At 44.6% G+C, this 18,315-nt stretch overlaps 1 protein-coding gene across 1 annotated transcript; it reads left to right on the top strand.

Moving 5' to 3' along the window:
- Positions 1 to 6,291: 6,291 nt before the first annotated feature.
- LOC128083795 (uncharacterized) lies at positions 6,292 to 18,294 on the top strand. Its single transcript, XM_052689343.1, has 17 exons — positions 6,292 to 6,367; positions 7,023 to 7,073; positions 7,329 to 7,430; positions 7,584 to 7,736; positions 7,788 to 7,889; positions 8,877 to 8,978; positions 9,081 to 9,131; positions 9,430 to 9,531; positions 10,146 to 10,196; positions 10,504 to 10,554; positions 12,845 to 12,946; positions 15,839 to 15,890; positions 16,710 to 16,761; positions 16,813 to 16,863; positions 17,468 to 17,569; positions 17,723 to 17,773; positions 17,978 to 18,294. Exons 1-11 carry the CDS (start codon positions 6,320 to 6,322, stop codon positions 12,932 to 12,934), a joined length of 903 nt encoding a protein of 300 aa, XP_052545303.1. The 5' UTR covers positions 6,292 to 6,319; the 3' UTR covers positions 12,935 to 12,946; positions 15,839 to 15,890; positions 16,710 to 16,761; positions 16,813 to 16,863; positions 17,468 to 17,569; positions 17,723 to 17,773; positions 17,978 to 18,294.
- Positions 18,295 to 18,315: the final 21 nt, after the last annotated feature.

Below are 18,315 nucleotides of genomic sequence, written 5' to 3'. Positions count from 1 at the left end.
CATGGAACCAGAGCATTCTAAATGGGTTGGGTTGGAAGGGTCCTTAAAGGTCATGGAACCAGAGAATCCTTAATGGCTTGGGATGGAAGTGTCCTTAAAGGTCATGCAACCAGAGATTTCTAAATGGGTTGTGCTGGAAGGGTTCTTAAAGGTCATGGAAGCAGAGAATTCTGGAATGGGTTGGGATGGAAGGGTCCTTAAGTTCATGGAATCAGAGATTTCTAGAATGGGTGTGATTGGTAGGGTTCTTAAAGGTCATGGAAGCAGGGCAATTCTAAATGGGTTGGGTTGGAAGGTTCCTTAAAGGTCATGAAACCAGAGCATTCTAGAATGAGTTTGGTTGGAAGGGTCCTTAAAGGTCATGGAAGCAGAGAATTCTAGAATGAGTTGGGTTGGAAGGGTTCTTAAAGGTCATGGAACCAGAGCATTGTAGAATGGGTTGGGCTAGATGTGTCCTTGATTGTACTGGAACCAGAGAATTCTAAATGGATTGGGTTGGAAGGGTCCTTAAAGGTCATGGAACCAGAGAATTCTAAATGGGCTGGGTTGGAAGGGTCCTTAAATGTCATGGAACCAGAGCATTCTAAATGGGTTGGGTTGGAAGGGTCCTTAAAGGTCATGGAACCAGAGAATTCTAAATGGGTTTTGTTGGAAGGGAACTTGAAAGTCATGGTACCAGAGAATTCTAAATGGGTTGGGTTGCAAGGGTCCTTAAAGGTCATGGAACCAGAGAATTCTTAACGGGTGTGGTTGGAAGGGTCCTAAAAGGTCATGGTACCAGAGAATTCTAAATGGGTTGGGGTAGATGTTTACCTTGTTGGTAATGGAACCAGAGAATTCTAAATGGATTGGGTTTGAAAGGTCCTCAAAGGTCATGGAACCAGAGAATTCTAAATCTCAATATATACGTTTGGTGGCCTTGCTAGGCAGGGGGGTTGGAACTACATGATCCTTAAGGTCCCTTCCAACCCGGGTGATTCTGTGATTTTGTGATTCTGTGGAAGGATTCTTAAAGGTCATGGAACCATGAATTATAAATGGGTTTGGTTGGAAGGGTCCTTAAAGGTCATGGAACCAGAGAATTCTAAATGTGTTGGGTTGGAAGGGTTCTTAAAGGTTATGGAAGCAGAGAATTCTTAATGGGTTGGGTTGGAAGCGTCCTTGAAGGTCATGGAACCAGAGAATTCTTAATGGCTTGATTTGGAAGGATCCTTAAAGGTCATAGAAGCAGAGAATTCTAAATGGGTGTGGTTGGAAGGGTCCTTAAAGGTCATGGAACCAGCGAATTCTAAATGGGTTGGGCTGGATGTGTCCTTGGAGGTCATGGAACCAGAGAATTCTAAATGGGTTGTGTTGGAAGGGTCCTTAAAGGTCAAGGAACCAGAGAATTCTAAATGGGATTGGTTGGAAGGGAACTTGAAGGTCATGGTACCAGAGAATTCTAGAATGGCTTGGGTTGGAAGGGTCCTCGAAGTCATGGAACCAGAGAATTCTAAATGGGTTGGGTTGGAAGGGTCCTTAAAGGTCATGGAACCAGAGCATTCTAGAATGGGTGTTATTAGAAGGGTCCTTGAAGGTCATGGTACCAGAGAATTCTAAATGGGTTGGGTTGGAAGGGTCCTTAAAGGTCATGGATCCGGAGAATTCTAGAATGGGTGTGCTGTCAAGGCTTCTTAAAGGTCATGGAACCAGAGAATTCTAAATGGGTTGGGTTGGAAGGGTCCTTGAAGGTCATGGAACCAGAGAATTCTAAATGGCTTGGGTTGGAAGGGTCCTCAAAGTCATGGAACCAGAGAATTCTAAATGCGTTTGGTTGGAAGGGTTCTTAAAGGTCATGGAAGCAGAGAATTCTAAATGGGTTGTGTTGGAAGGGTCCTTGAATGTCATGTAACCAGAGCGTTCTAGAAGGGGTGGGGCTAGATGTGTCCTTGATGGTAATGGAATCAGAGAATTCTAAATGGATTGGGTTGGAAAGGTCCTCAAAGGTCATGGAACCAGAGAATTCTAAAAGGGTTGGTTCGGAAGGGTCCTTAAAGGTCATGGAACCAGAGAATTCTAAATGGGTTCGGTTGGAGGAGGCCTTAAAGGTCATGGAACCAGAGAATTCTAAATGGGTTGCGTTGGAAGAGTCCTCAGAAGTCACGGAACCAGAGAATTCTAAATGAGTTTGGTTGGAACGGTCCTTAAAGGTCATGGAACCTGAGAATTCTCAATGGGTGTTGTTGGAAGGGTCCTTAAGGGTCATGGAAACAGAGAATTCTAAATGGGTTGGGTTGGAAGGGTCCTTAAAGGTCTTGGAACCAGAGAATTTTAAATGGGATGGGTTGGAAGGGTCCTTAAAGGTCATGGAACAAGAGAATTCTAAATGGTTTTTTTTGGAGGGGTCCTTAAAGGGCATGGAACCAGAGCATTCTAAATGGATTGGGTTGGAAGGGTCCTTTAAGGTCATGGAACCAGAGAATTCTAGAATGGCTTGTGTTGAAGGGTCCTTTAAGGTCTTGGAACCAGAGAATTCTTAATGGGTTGGTTTGGAAGAATCCTTGGAGGTCATGGAACCAGAGAATTCTAAATGTATTGGGTTGGAAAGGTCCTCAAAGGTCATGGGACCAGAGAATTCTAAATCTGAATATGTACGTTTGGTGGCCCTGCTAGGCAGGGCGGTTGGACTTCATGATCCTTGAGGTCCCTTGCAACCCAGGTGATTCTGTGATTCTGTGATTCTGTGATTCTGTGGAAGGATTCTTAAAGATCATGGAAGCAGAGAATTATAAATGGGTTGTGTTGTAAGGGTCCTTAAAGGTCATGGAACCAGAGAATTCTAAATGAGTTGGGTTGGAAGGGTTCTTAAAGGTCATGGAACCAGAGAATTCTTAATGGGTTGGTTTGGAAGGGTCCTTAAAGGTCATGGAAGCAGAGAATTCTAAATGGGTTGGGTTGGAAGGGTCCTTAAAGGTCATGGAGCCAGAGAATTCTAAATCGGTTGGGTTGGAAGGGTCCTTAAAGGTCATGGAACCAGAGCATTCTAAATGGGTTGTGTTGGAAGGGTCCTTGAAGGTCATGGATCCTGAGAATTCTAAATGGATTCGGTTGGAAGGGTCCTCAAAGGGCATGGAACCAGAGCATTCTAAATGGGTTGGGTTGGAAGGGTCCTTAAAGATCATGGAAGCAGAGAATTCCAAATGGGCTGGGTTGGATGGGTCCTCAAAGGGCATGGAACCAGAGAATTCTAAATGGGTTGGGTTGTATGTGTCCTTGATGGTCATGGAACCAGAGAATTCTAAGTGTGTTGGGTTGGAAGACTCCTCATAAGTCATAGAGCCGGAGTATTCTAAATGGGTTTGTTTGGAAGGGTCCTTAAAGGTCACTGAACCAGAGAATTCTAGAATGGGTTGGGTTGGATGTGTCCTTGGAGGTCATGGAACCAGGGAATTCTAGATGGGTTTTGTTGGTAGGATCCTTAAAGGTCTTGGATCCAGAGAATTCTAAATGGGTTGGGTTGGAAGGGTCCTTAAAGGTCATGGAACCAGAGCATTCTAAATGGGTTGTGTTGGAAGGGTCCTTAAAGGTCATGGAACCAGAGCATTCTAAATGGGTTGGGTTAGTAGGGTCCTTAATAGTCATGGAACCAGAGCATTCTAGAATGGCTTGTGTTGGAAGGGTCCTTGAAGGTCATGGAACCAGAGAATTCTAAATGGCTTGGGTTGGAAGGGTCCTTAAAGGTCATGGAACCAGGGAATTCTAAATGGGTTGTGTTGGAAGGGTCCTTGAATGTCTTGGAACCAGAGCATTCTAGAATGGGTTAGGCTAGATGTGTCCTTGATGGTAATGGAACCAGATAATTCTAAATGGCTTGGGTTGGAAGGGTCCTTAAAGGTCATGGAACCAGAGAATTCTAAATGGGTTGGTTTGGAAGGGTTCTTAAAGGTTATGGAAGCAGAGAATTCATAATGGGTTGGTTTCGAAGTGTCCTTGGAGGTCATGGAACCAGAGAATTCATAATGGGTTGGTTTCGAAGTGTCCTTGGAGGTCATGGAACCAGAGAATTCTAAATGGGTTGGGTTGGAAGGGTCCTTAAAGGTCATGGAACCAGAGAATTCTAAATGGGTTGTGTTGTAAGGGTCCTTAAAGGTCATGGAACCAGAGCATTCTAATTGGGTTGGGTTGGAAGGGTCCTTAAAGGGCATGGAATCAGAGCATTCTAAATGGGTTGTGTTGGAATGCTCCTCAAAGGTCATGGAACCAGAGCATTCTAAATGGGTTGGGTTGGAAGGGTTCTTAAAGGTCATGGAAGCAGAGAATTCTAAATGGGTTGGGTTGGAAGGGTCCTTAAAGGACATGGAACCAGAGAATTCTAGAATGGGAGTTGTTGAAAGGGTCCTTAAATGTCATGGATCCAGAGAATTCTATATGAGTTCGGTTGGAAGTGTCCTTGGAGGTCATGGAACCAGAGAATTCTAAATAGGTTGGGTTGGAAGGGTCCTTAAAGGTCATGGAACCAGAGAATTCTAAATGGGTTGGGTTGGAAGGGTTCTTAAAGGTCATGGAAGCAGAGAATTCTAAATGGGTTGGGTTGTAAGGGTCCTTAAAGGTCATGGAACCAGAGCATTTTAAATGGGTTGGGTTGGAAGGGGTCCTTAAAGGTCATGGAATAAGTGAATTGTAAATGGGTTGGGTTGGAAGGGTCCTTAAGTTCATGGAACCAGTGCCTTCTAGAATGGGTGTTGTTGGAAGGGTCCTTAAAGGTCATGGAACCGGAGAATTCTAAATGGATTGAGTTGGAAATGTCCTGAAAGGTCATGGAACCAGAGAATTCTAAATCTGAATATGTACGTTTGGTGGCCCTGCTAGGCAGGGGGGTTGGAACTACATGATCCTTGAGATCCCTTCCAACCCGGTTGATTCTGTGATTCTGTGATTCTGTGGAAGGAATCTTAAAGATCATGGAACCATGAATTATAAATGAGTTGGGTTGGAAGGGTCTTTGAAGGTCATGGAACCAGAGAATTCTAGAATGGCTTGGGTTGGAAGGGTCCTTAAAGGTCATGGAATAAGAGAATTGTAAATGGGTTGGGTTGGAAGGGTCCTTAAGTTCATGGAACCAGAGAATTCTAAATGTGTTGGTTTGGAAGGGTCCTTGAAGGTCATGGAAGCAGAGAATTCTTAATGGGTTGGGTTGGATGTGTCCTTCGAGGTCATGGAACCTGGGAATTCTAGATGGGTTTTGTTGGAAGGAACTTTAATGGTCATGGAACCAGAGAATTCTAGAATGGGTTGGGTTGGAAGGTTCCTTAAAGGTCATTTAACCAGATCATTCTAAATGGGTTGGGTTGGAAGGGTCCTTAAAGGTCATGGAACCAGGGAATTCTAAATGGGTTGTGTTGGAAGGGTCCTTAAAGGTCATGGAACAAGAGAATTCTAAATGGGTTGGGTTGGAATGGTCCTTAAAGGTCATGGAACCAGAGAATTCTAAATGCGTTGGGTTGGAATGGTTCTTAAAGGTCATGGAAGCAGAGAATTCTAAATGGGTTGTGTTGGAAGGGTCCTTGAAGGTCATGGATCCAGAGAATTCTAAATGGGTTGGGTTGGATGGGTCCTCAAAGGGCATGGAACCAGAGAATTCTAAATGGGTTGGGTTGGAATGGTCCTTAAAGGTCATGGAACCAGAGAATTCTAAAAGGGTTGGGTTGGAAGGGTTCTTAAAGGTCATGGAAGCAGAGAATTCCAAATGGGTTGGGTTGGAATGGTCCTTCAAGTTCATGGAACCAGACAATTCTAAATGGGTTGGGTTGTATGTGTCCTTGATGGTCATGGAACCAGAGAATTCTAAGTGTGTTGGGTTGGAAGACTCCTCATAAGTCATAGAGCCGGAGTATTCTAAATGGGTTGGGTTGGAAGGGTCCTTAAATGTCACTGAACCAGAGAATTCTAGAATGGGTTGGGTTGGATGTGTCCTTGGAGGTCATGGAACCTGGGAATTCTAGATGGGTTTTGTTGATAGGATCCTTAAAGGTCTTGGATCCAGAGAATTCTAAATGGGTTGGGTTGGAAGGGTCCTTAAAGGTCATGGAACCACAGCATTCTAAATGGGTTGTGTTGGAAGGGTCCTTAAAGGTCATGGAACCACAGCATTCTAAATGGGTTGGCTTGGAAGGGTCCTTAAAGGTCATGGAACCAGAGCCTTCTAGAATGGGTGTTGTTGGAAGGGTCCTTAAATGTCATGGAACCAGAGAATTCTAAATGGGTTGGGTTGGAAGGGTCCTTAAAGGTCATGGAACCAGAGCATTCTAAATGGGTTGTGTTGGAAGGGTCCTTAAAGGTCATGGAACCAGAGCATTCTAAATGGGTTGTGTTGGAAGGGTCCTTAAAGGTCATGGAACCAGAGCCTTCTAGAATGGGTGTTGTTGGAAGGGTCCTTAAAGGTCATGGAACCAGAGAATTCTAAATGGGTTGGGTTCGAAGGGTCCTTAAAGGTCATGGAACCAGGGAATTCTAAATGGGTTGTGTTGGAAGGGTCCTTGAATGTCTTGGAACCAGAGAATTCTAGAATGGGTTAGGCTAGATGTGTCCTTGATGGTAATGGAACCAGAGAATTCTAAATGGCTTGGGTTGGAAGGGTCCTTAAAGGTCATGGAACCAGAGAATTCTAAATCTGAATATGTACGTTTGGTGGCCCTGCTAGGCAGGGGGGTTGGAACTACATTATCCTTGAGGTCCCTTACAACCCGTGTGATTCTGTGATTTTGTGATTCTGTGGAAGGGTCCTTAAAGGTCATGGAACCCGAGAATTCTTAACGGGTTGGTTTAGAAGGTTCTTAAAGGTCATGGAAGCAGAGAATTCTAAATGTGTTGGTTTGGAAGGGTCCTTGAAGGTCATGGAAGCAGAGAATTCTTAATTGGTTGGGTTGGATCTGTCCTTGGAGGTCATGGAACCTGGGAATTCTAGATGGGTTTTTTTGGAAGGATCTTTAATGGTCATGGAACCAGAGAATTCTAGAAGGGGTTGCGTTGAGGGGTCCTTAAAGGTCATGGAACCAGAGTATTCTAAATGCGTTGGGTTGGAAGGGTCCTTGAAGGTCATGGAATCAGAAAATTCTAAATGGGTTGTGTTGGAAGGGTCCTTGGAGGTCATGGAACCAGGGCATTCTTAATGGGTTTGTTTGGAAGGGTCCTTAAAGATCATGGAACCAGAGAATTCTAAATGGGTTGGGTTGGAAGGGTCCTTAAATGTCATGGAACCAGAGAATTCTAAATGGGTTGGGTTGGAAGGGTCCTTAAAGGTCATGGAACCAGGGAATTCTAAATGGGTTGGGTTGGAGTGGTCCTTAAAGGTCATGGAACCAGAGAATTCTAAATGGGTTGGGTTGGAAGGGTCCTTAAAGGTCATGGAACCCGAGAATTCTAAATGGGTTGTGTTGGAAGGGTCCTTGAAGGTCATGGATCCAGAGAATTCTAAATGGATTCGGTTGGAAGGGTCCTCAAAGGGCATGGAACCAGAGCATTCTAAATGGGTTGGGTTGGAAGGGTCCTTAAAGGTCATGGAACCAGGGAATTCTAAATGGGTTGGGTTGGAGTGGTCCTTAAAGGTCATGGAACCAGAGAATTCTAAATGGGTTGGGTTGGAAGGGTCCTTGAAGGTCATGGAACCAGAGAATTCTAAATGGGTTGGGTTGGAAGGGTCCTTAAATGTCATGGAACCAGAGAATTCTAAATGGGTTGGGTTGGAAGGGTCCTTAAAGGTCATGGAACCAGGGAATTCTAAATGGGTTGGGTTGGAGTGGTCCTTAAAGGTCATGGAACCAGAGAATTCTAAATGGGTTGGGTTGGAAGGGTCCTTAAAGGTCATGGAACCAGGGAATTCTAAATGGGTTGTGTTGGAAGGGTCCTTCAAGGTCTTGGTACCAGAGAATTCTAGAATGGGTTAGGCTAGATGTGTCCTTGATGGTAATGGAACCAGAGAATTCTAAATGGCTTGGGTTGGAAGGGTCATGGAACCAGGGAATTCTAAATGGGTTGTGTTGGAAGGGTCCTTCAAGGTCTTGGTACCAGAGAATTCTAGAATGGGTTAGGCTAGATGTGTCCTTGATGGTAATGGAACCAGAGAATTCTAAATGGCTTGGGTTGGAAGGGTCCTTAAAGGTCATGGAACCAGAGAATTCTAAATCTGAATATGTACGTTTGGTGGCCCTGCTAGGCAGGGGGGTTGGAACTACATGATCCTTGAGGTCCCTTACAACCCGGGTGATTCTGTGATTTTGAGATTCTGTGGAAGGGTCCTTAAAGGTCATGGAACCAGAGAATTCTAAATGGGTTGGTTTGGTAGGGTTCTTAAAGGTTATGGAAGCAGAGCATTCTAAATGGGTTGGGTTGGAAGGGTCCTTAAAGTTCATGTTACCAGAGCATTCTAAATGGGTTGGGTTGGAAGGGTCCTTAAAGGTCATGGAACCAGAGCATTCTAAATGGGTTGGGTTGGTAGGGTCCTTAAAGGTCATGGAACCAGGGAATTCTAAATGGGTTGGGTGGGAAGGGTCTTTGTAGGTCATGGAACCAGAGCATTCTAGAATGGGTTGGGCTAGGTGTGTTCTTGATGGTAATGTAACCAGAGAATTCTAAATGGATGGGGTTGGAAAGGTCCTCAAAGGTAATGGAAGCAGAGAATTCTAAATCTGAATATGTACGTTTGGTGGCCCTGCTAGGCAGGAGGTTTGGAACTACATGATCCTTGAGGTCCCTTCCAACCCAGGTGATTCTGTGATTCTGTGGAAGGATTCTTAAAGGTCATGGAACCAGAGAATTCTAAATGGGTTGGGTTGGAAGGGTCCTTGGAGGTCTTGGAACCTGAGAATTCTTGATGGGTTGGTTTGGAAGGGTCCTTAAAGGTCATGGAACCAGAGAATTCTAAATGGGTTGGGTTGGAATGGTCCTTAAAGGTCATGGAACCAGAGAATTCTAAATGGGTTGGGTTGGAAGGGTCCTTGAAGGTCATGGAATCAGAAAATTCTAAATGGGTTGGGTTGGAAGGGTCCTTAAAGGTCATGGAACCAGGGCATTCTTAATGGGTTTGTTTGGAAGGGTCCTTAAAGGTCATGGAACCAGAGAATTCTAAATGGCTTGGGTTGGAAGGGTCCTTCAAGGTCATGGAACCAGGGAATTCTAAATGGGTTGTGTTGGAAGGGTCCTTGAATGTCTTGGTACCAGAGAATTCTAGAATGGGTTACGCTAGATTTGTCCTTGATGGTAATGGAACCAGAGAATTCTAAATGGCTTGGGTTGGAAGGGTCCTTAAAGGTCATGGAACCAGAGAATTCTAAATCTGAATATGTACGTTTGGTGGCCCTGCTAGGCAGGGGGGTTGGAACTGCATGATCCTTGAGGTCCCTTACAACCCGGGTGATTCTGTGATTTTGTGATTCTGTGGAAGGGTCCTTAAAGGTCATGGAACCAGAGAATTCTAAATGGGTTGGGTTGGAAGGGTCCTTAAAGGTCATGGAACCAGAGCATTCTAAATGGGTTGTGTTGGAAGGGTCCTTGAAGGTCATGGATCCTGAGAATTCTAAATGGATTCGGTTGGAAGGGTCCTCAAAGGGCATGGAACCAGAGCATTCTAAATGGGTTGGGTTGGAAGGGTCCTTAAAGATCATGGAAGCAGAGAATTCCAAATGGGCTGGGTTGGATGGGTCCTCAAAGGGCATGGAACCAGAGAATTCTAAATGGGTTGGGTTGTATGTGTCCTTGATGGTCATGGAACCAGAGAATTCTAAGTGTGTTGGGTTGGAAGACTCCTCATAAGTCATAGAGCCGGAGTATTCTAAATGGGTTTGTTTGGAAGGGTCCTTAAAGGTCACTGAACCAGAGAATTCTAGAATGGGTTGGGTTGGATGTGTCCTTGGAGGTCATGGAACCAGGGAATTCTAGATGGGTTTTGTTGGTAGGATCCTTAAAGGTCTTGGATCCAGAGAATTCTAAATGGGTTGGGTTGGAAGGGTCCTTAAAGGTCATGGAACCAGAGCATTCTAAATGGGTTGTGTTGGAAGGGTCCTTAAAGGTCATGGAACCAGAGCATTCTAAATGGGTTGGGTTAGTAGGGTCCTTAATAGTCATGGAACCAGAGCATTCTAGAATGGCTTGTGTTGGAAGGGTCCTTGAAGGTCATGGAACCAGAGAATTCTAAATGGCTTGGGTTGGAAGGGTCCTTAAAGGTCATGGAACCAGGGAATTCTAAATGGGTTGTGTTGGAAGGGTCCTTGAATGTCTTGGAACCAGAGCATTCTAGAATGGGTTAGGCTAGATGTGTCCTTGATGGTAATGGAACCAGAGAATTCTAAATGGCTTGGGTTGGAAGGGTCCTTAAAGGTCATGGAACCAGAGAATTCTAAATGGGTTGGTTTGGAAGGGTTCTTAAAGGTTATGGAAGCAGAGAATTCATAATGGGTTGGTTTCGAAGTGTCCTTGGAGGTCATGGAACCAGAGAATTCTTACTGGGTTGGTTTCGAAGTGTCCTTGAAGGTCATGGAACCAGAGAATTCTAAATGGGTTGGGTTGGAAGGGTCCTTAAAGGTCATGGAACCAGAGAATTCTAAATGGGTTGTGTTGTAAGGGTCCTTAAAGGTCATGGAACCAGAGCATTCTAATTGGGTTGGGTTGGAAGGGTCCTTAAAGGGCATGGAATCAGAGCATTCTAAATGGGTTGTGTTGGAATGCTCCTCAAAGGTCATGGAACCAGAGCATTCTAAATGGGTTGGGTTGGAAGGGTTCTTAAAGGTCATGGAAGCAGAGAATTCTAAATGGGTTGGGTTGGAAGGGTCCTTAAAGGACATGGAACCAGAGAATTCTAGAATGGGAGTTGTTGAAAGGGTCCTTAAATGTCATGGATCCAGAGAATTCTATATGAGTTCGGTTGGAAGTGTCCTTGGAGGTCATGGAACCAGAGAATTCTAAATAGGTTGGGTTGGAAGGGTCCTTAAAGGTCATGGAACCAGAGAATTCTAAATGGGTTGGGTTGGAAGGGTTCTTAAAGGTCATGGAAGCAGAGAATTCTAAATGGGTTGGGTTGTAAGGGTCCTTAAAGGTCATGGAACCAGAGCATTTTAAATGGGTTGGGTTGGAAGGGGTCCTTAAAGGTCATGGAATAAGTGAATTGTAAATGGGTTGGGTTGGAAGGGTCCTTAAGTTCATGGAACCAGTGCCTTCTAGAATGGGTGTTGTTGGAAGGGTCCTTAAAGGTCATGGAACCAGAGAATTCTAAATCTGAATATGTACGTTTGGTGGCCCTGCTAGGCAGGGGGGTTGGAACTGCATGATCCTTGAGGTCCCTTACAACCCGGGTGATTCTGTGATTTTGTGATTCTGTGGAAGGGTCCTTAAAGGTCATGGAACCAGAGAATTCTAAATGGGTTGGGTTGGAAGGGTCCTTAAAGGTCATGGAACCAGAGCATTCTAAATGGGTTGTGTTGGAAGGGTCCTTGAAGGTCATGGATCCTGAGAATTCTAAATGGATTCGGTTGGAAGGGTCCTCAAAGGGCATGGAACCAGAGCATTCTAAATGGGTTGGGTTGGAAGGGTCCTTAAAGATCATGGAAGCAGAGAATTCCAAATGGGCTGGGTTGGATGGGTCCTCAAAGGGCATGGAACCAGAGAATTCTAAATGGGTTGGGTTGTATGTGTCCTTGATGGTCATGGAACCAGAGAATTCTAAGTGTGTTGGGTTGGAAGACTCCTCATAAGTCATAGAGCCGGAGTATTCTAAATGGGTTTGTTTGGAAGGGTCCTTAAAGGTCACTGAACCAGAGAATTCTAGAATGGGTTGGGTTGGATGTGTCCTTGGAGGTCATGGAACCAGGGAATTCTAGATGGGTTTTGTTGGTAGGATCCTTAAAGGTCTTGGATCCAGAGAATTCTAAATGGGTTGGGTTGGAAGGGTCCTTAAAGGTCATGGAACCAGAGCATTCTAAATGGGTTGTGTTGGAAGGGTCCTTAAAGGTCATGGAACCAGAGCATTCTAAATGGGTTGGGTTAGTAGGGTCCTTAATAGTCATGGAACCAGAGCATTCTAGAATGGCTTGTGTTGGAAGGGTCCTTGAAGGTCATGGAACCAGAGAATTCTAAATGGCTTGGGTTGGAAGGGTCCTTAAAGGTCATGGAACCAGGGAATTCTAAATGGGTTGTGTTGGAAGGGTCCTTGAATGTCTTGGAACCAGAGCATTCTAGAATGGGTTAGGCTAGATGTGTCCTTGATGGTAATGGAACCAGAGAATTCTAAATGGCTTGGGTTGGAAGGGTCCTTAAAGGTCATGGAACCAGAGAATTCTAAATGGGTTGGTTTGGAAGGGTTCTTAAAGGTTATGGAAGCAGAGAATTCATAATGGGTTGGTTGGAATGTCCTTGGAGGTCATGGAACCAGAGAATTCATAATGGGTTGGTTTCGAAGTGTCCTTAAAGGTCATGGAACCAGAGAATTCTAAATGGGTTGGGTTGGAAGGGTCCTTAAAGGTCATGGAACCAGAGAATTCTAAATGGGTTGTGTTGTAAGGGTCCTTAAAGGTCATGGAACCAGAGCATTCTAATTGGGTTGGGTTGGAAGGGTCCTTAAAGGGCATGGAATCAGAGCATTCTAAATGGGTTGTGTTGGAATGCTCCTCAAAGGTCATGGAACCAGAGCATTCTAAATGGGTTGGGTTGGAAGTGTTCTGGGAGGTCATGGAAGCAGAGAATTCTAAATGGGTTGGGTTGGAAGGGTCCTTAAAGGACATGGAACCAGAGAATTCTAGAATGTGTTGGGCTAGATGTGTCCTTGATGGTAATGGAACCAGAGAATTCTAAATGGATGGGGTTGGAAAGGTCCTCAAAGGTCATGGAACCAGAGAATTCTAAATGGGTTGGGTTGGAAGGGTTCTTAAAGGTCATGGAAGCAGAGAATTCTAAATGGGTTGGGTTGTAAGGGTCCTTAAAGGTCATGGAACCAGAGCATTTTAAATGGGTTGGGTTGGAAGGGTCCTTAAAGGTCATGGAATAAGTGAATTGTAAATGGGTTGGGTTGGAAGGGTCCTTAAGTTCATGGAACCAGTGCCTTCTAGAATGGGTGTTGTTGGAAGGGTCCTTAAAGGTCATGGAACCGGAGAATTCTAAATGGGTTAGTTTGGAAGGGTCCTTGATGGTAATGGAACCAGAGAATTCTAAATGGATTGGGTTGGAAATGTCCTCAAAGGTCATGGAACCAGAGAATTCTAAATCTGAATATGTACGTTTGGTGGCCCTGCTAGGCAGGGGGGTTGGAACTACATGATCCTTGAGATCCCTTCCAACCCGGTTGATTCTGTGATTCCGTGATTCTGTGGAAGGAATCTTAAAGATCATGGAACCAGAGAATTATAAATGAGTTGGGTTGGAAGGGACTTTGAAGGTCATGGAACCAGAGAATTCTAGAATGACTTGGGTTGGAAGGGTCCTTAAAGGTCATGGAAGCAGAGAATTCTTAATAGGTTGTGTTTGAAGGGTCCTTGAAGGTCGTGGAAATAGAGCATTCTAAATGGGTTGTGTTGGAAGGGTCCTTAAAGGTCATGGAACCAGAGAATTCTTAACGGGTTGCTTTAGAAGGTTCTTAAAGGTCATGGAAGCAGAGAATTCTAAATGTGTTGGTTTGGAAGAATCCTTGAAGGTCATGGAAGCAGAGAATTCTTAATGGGTTGGGTTGGATGTGTCCTTGGAGGTCATGGAACCTGGGAATTCTAGATGGGTTTTGTTTGAAGGATCTTTAATGGTCATAGAACCAGAGAATTCTAAATGGGTTGGGTTGGAAGGGTCCTTAAAGGTCATGGAACCAGAGAATTCTAAATGGATTTGGTTGGAAGGTTCCTTAAAGGTCATGGAACCAGATCATTCTAAATGGGTTGGGTTGGAAGGGTCCTTAAAGGTCATGGAACCAGGGAATTCTAAATGGGTTGTGTTGGAAGGGTCCTTAAAGGTCATGGAAGCAGAGAATTCTAAATGGGTTGGGTTGGAATGGTCCTTAAAGGTCATGGAACCAGAGAATTCCAAATGCGTTGGGTTGGAAGGGTCCTTGAAGGTCATGGAATCAGAAAATTCTAAATGGGTTGTGTTTGAAGGGTCCTCAAAGGTCATGGAACCAGAGAATTCTAAATGAGTTGGGTTGTAAAGGTCCTTAAAGGTCATGGAACCAGAGAATTCTAAATGGGTTGGTTTGGAATTGTCCCTAAAGGTCATGGAAGCAGAGAATTCTAAATGGGTTGGGTTGGAAGGGTCCTTAAAGGTCATGGAACCAGAGAATTCTAAATGGATTGGGTTGGAAGAGTCCTTAAAGGTCATGGAACCAGGGAATTCTAAATGGGTTGTGTTGGAAGGATCCTTAAAGTTCATGGAAGCAGAGAATTCTAAATGGGTTGGGTTGGAATGGTCCTTAAAGGTCATGGAACCAGAGAATTCTAAATGGGTTGGGTTGGAAGGGTCCTTGAAGGTCATGGAATCAGAAAATTCTAAATGGGTTGTGTTGGAAGGGTCCTTGGAGGTCATGGAACCAGGGCATTCTTAATGGGTTTGTTTGGAAGGGTCCTTAAAGGTCATGGAACCAGAGAATTCTAAATAGGTTGGGTTGCAAGGGTCCTTAACGGTCATGGAACCAGAGAATTCTAAATGGGTTGTGTTGGAAGGGGCCTTGAAGGTCATGGATCCAGAGCATTCTAAATGGGTTGTGTTGGAAGGGTCCTTAAAGGTCATGGAACCAGAGAATTCTAAAAGGGTTGGGTTGGAAGGGTTCTTAAAGGTCATGGAAGCAGAGACTTCCAAATGGGTTGGGTTGGAATGGTCCTTCAAGTTCATGGAACCAGACAATTCTAAATGGGTTGGGTAGTATGTGTCCTTGATGGTTATGGAACCAGAGAATTCTAAGTGTGTTGGGTTGGAAGACTCCTCATAAGTCATAGAGCCGGAGGATTCTAAATGGGTTGGGTTGGAAGGGTCCTTAAATGTCACTGAACCAGAGAACTCTAGAATGGGTTGGGTTGGATGTGTCCTTGGAGGTCATGGAACCTGGGAATTCTAGATGGGTTTTGTTGGTGGGATCCTTAAAGGTCTTGGATCCAGAGAATTCTAAATGGGTTGGGTTGGAAGGGTCCTTAAAGGTCATGGAACCAGAGCATTCTAAGTGGGTTGGGTTGGAAGGGTCCTTAAAGGTCATGGAACCAGAGAATTCTAAATGGCTTGTGTTGGAAGGGTCCTTAAAGGTCATGGAACCAGAGCCTTCTAGAATGGGTGTTGTTGGAAGGGTCCTTAAAGGTCATGGAACCAGAGAATTCTAAATGGGTTGTGTTGTAAGGGTCCTTAAAGATCATGGAACCAGAGAATTCTAAATGGGTTGGGTTGGAAGGGTCCTTAAAGGTCATGGAACCAGAGCATTCTAAATGGGTTGTGTTGGAAGGGTCCTCAAAGGTCATGGAACCAGAGCATTCTAAATGGGTTGGGTTGGTAGGGTCCTTAAAGGTCATGGAACCAGGGAATTCTAAATGGGTTGGGTGGGAAGGGTCCTTGAAGGTCATGGAACCAGAGCATTCTAGAATGGGTTGGGCTAGATGTGTCCTTGATGGTAATGTAACCAGAGAATTCTAAATGGCTTGGGTTGGAAAGGTCCTCAAAGGTAATGGAAGCAGAGAATTCTAAATTTGAATATGTACGTTTGGTGGCCCTGCTAGGCAGGGGGCTTGGAACTACATGATCCTTGAGGTCCCTTGCAACCCAGGTGATTGTGTGATTCTGTGATTCTGTAGAAGGATTCTTAAAGGTCATGGAACCAGAGAACTCTAAATGGGTTGGGTTGGAAGGGTCCTAAAAGGTCATGGAACCAGAGATTTCTAGAATGGGTTGGGTTGGAAGGGTCCTTAAAGGTCAAGGAACCAGAGAATTCTAAATGGGTTGGGTTGTAAGGGTCCTTAAAGGTCATGGAACCAGAGCATTCTAAGTGGGTTGGGTTGGAAGTGTCCTTGGAGGTCATGGAACCTGAGAATTCTAAATGGGTTGGGTTGGAAGGGACCTTAAAGGTCATGAAACCAGAGAATTCTAGAATGTGTTGGGCTAGATGTGTCCTTGATGGTAATGGAACCAGAGAATTCTAAATGGATGGGGTTGGAAAGGTCCTCAAAGGTCATGGAACCAGAGAATTCTAAAAGGGTTGTGTTGGAATGGTCCTTAAAGGTCATGGAACCAGAGAATTCTAGAATGGCTTGGGTTGGAAGAGTCCTCAGAAGTAATGGAGCCGGAGTATTCTAAATGGGTGTTGTTGGAAGGGTCCTTAATGGTCACTGAACCAGAGAATTCTAGAATGGGTTGGGTTAGATATGTCCTTGGAGGTCATGGAACCTGGGAATTCTAAATGGGTTTTGTTGGAAGGATCCTTAATGGTCTTGGATCCAGAGCCTTCTAGAATGGGTGCTGTTGAAAGGGTCCTCAAAGTTCATGGAACCAGAGAATTCTAAATGGCTTGTGTTGGAAGGGTCCTTAAAGGTCATGGATCCAGAGAATTCTAAATCTGAATATTTACGTTTGGTGGCCCTGCTAGGCAGGGGGGTTGGAACTACATGATCCTTGAGATCCCTTCCAACCCGGTTGATTCTGTGATTCTGTGATTCTGTGATTCTGTGGAAGGAATCTTAAAGATCATGGAACCAGAGAATTATAAATGAGTTGGGTTGGAAGGGTCTTTGAAGGTCATGGAACCAGAGAATTCTAGAATGGCTTGGGTTGGAAGGGTCCTTGGAGGTCATGGAAGCAGAGAATTCTTAATGGGTTGGTTTCGAAGTGTCCTTGAAGGTCATGGAACCAGAGAATTCTAAATGGGTTGGGTTGGAAGGGTTCTTAAAGGTCATGGAAGCAGAGAATTCTAAATGGGATGGGTTGGAAGGGTCCTTAAAGGTCATGGAACCAGAGAATTGTAGATGGGTTGGATTGGAAGAGTCCTCAGAAGTCATGGAGCCGGAGTATTCTAAATGGCTTGGGTTGGAAGGGTCCTTAATGGTCACTGAACCGGACAATTCTAGAATGGGTTGGGTTGGATGTGTCCTTGGAGGTCATGGAACCTGGGAATTCTAGATGGGTCTTGTTGGAATGATCCTTAATGGTCTTGGATCCAGAGCCTTCTAGAATGGGTGTTGTTGAAAGGGTCCTTAAAGGTCATGGAACCAGAGCATTCTAAATCTGAATATGTACATTGGGTGGCCCTGCTAGGCAGGGGGGTTGGACTACATGATCCTTGAGGTCCCTTACAACCCGGGTGATTCTGTGATTTTGTGATTCTGTGGAAGGATTCTTAAAGATCATGGAACCAGAGAATTATAAATGGGTTGTGTTGTAAGGCTCCTTAAAGGTCATGGAACCAGAGCATTCTAAATGGGTTGGGTTGGAAGGGATCTTAAAGGTCATGGAACCAGAGCATTCTAAATGAGTTGGGTTGGAAGGGTTCTTAAAGGTCATGGAACCAGAGAATTCTAAATGGGTTGGGTTGGAAGAATCCTCAGAAGTCATGGAACCAGAGAATTCTAAATGGGTTGGGTTGGAATGGTCCTTAATGGTCATGGAACCCCAGCATTCTAAATGGGTTGGGTTTGAAAGGTCCTCAAAGGTCATGAAACCAGAGAATTCTAAATGGGTTGGGTTGTAAGGGTTCTTAAAGGTCATGGAACCAGAACATTCTAAACGCGTTGGGTTGGAATGGTCCTTAAAGGTCATGGAACCAGAGAATTCTAAATGGGTTGGGTTGGAAGGGTCCTTCAAGGTCATGGAAGCAGAGAATTCTAAATGGGTTGGGTTCGAATGGTCCTTAATGGTCATTGAACGTGAGAATTCTAAATGGGTTGAACTGGATGTGTCCTTGATGGTCATGGAACCAGAGAATTCTATATGGGTGTTGTTGGAAGGGTCCTTAAGTGTCATGGAACCGGAGAATTGTAAATCGGTTGGGATGGAAGGGTCCTTAAAGGTCATGGAACCAGAGAATTCTAAATGGGTTGGGTTGGAAGGGTCCTTCAAGGTCATGGAACCAGAGAATTCTAGAATGGCTTGGGTTGGAAGGGTCCTTAAAGTCATGGAACCGGAGAATTCTAAATGGGTTGTGTTAAAAAAGTCCTTAACGGTCATGGAACCAGAGAATTCTTAATGGCTTGGTTTGGAAGGGTCCTTAATGGTCATGGAAGCAGAGAATTCTAGAATGGGTTGGGCTAGATGTGTCCTTGATGGTAATGGAACCAGAGAATTCTAAATGGTTTGGGTTGGATGTGTCCTCAATGGTCATGGAACCTGAGAATTCTAAATCTGAAT

The sequence above is a fragment of the Tympanuchus pallidicinctus genome, unplaced genomic scaffold, assembly GCF_026119805.1.
Source record: "Tympanuchus pallidicinctus isolate F22 unplaced genomic scaffold, pur_lepc_1.0 scaffold25, whole genome shotgun sequence".
Taxonomy (NCBI): Eukaryota; Metazoa; Chordata; class Aves; order Galliformes; family Phasianidae; genus Tympanuchus; species Tympanuchus pallidicinctus.
This window is presented reverse-complemented; position numbering and strand designations above follow the sequence as displayed.

Coding starts and splice junctions, on each gene's coding strand:
- LOC128083795 (XM_052689343.1), top strand. CDS start 6,320: ATGGAACCAGAGCATTCTAAATGGGTTGTGTTGGAAGGGTCCTTAAAG. Junction 9,532..10,145: donor TGTTGGAAGGGTCCTTGAAG/GTCATGGATCCT, acceptor GGGTCCTTGAAG/GTCATGGAACCAGAGAATTC. Junction 10,197..10,503: donor GGTTGGAAGGGTCCTTAAAG/GTCATGGAACCA, acceptor GTGTCCTTGAAG/GTCATGGAACCAGAGAATTC.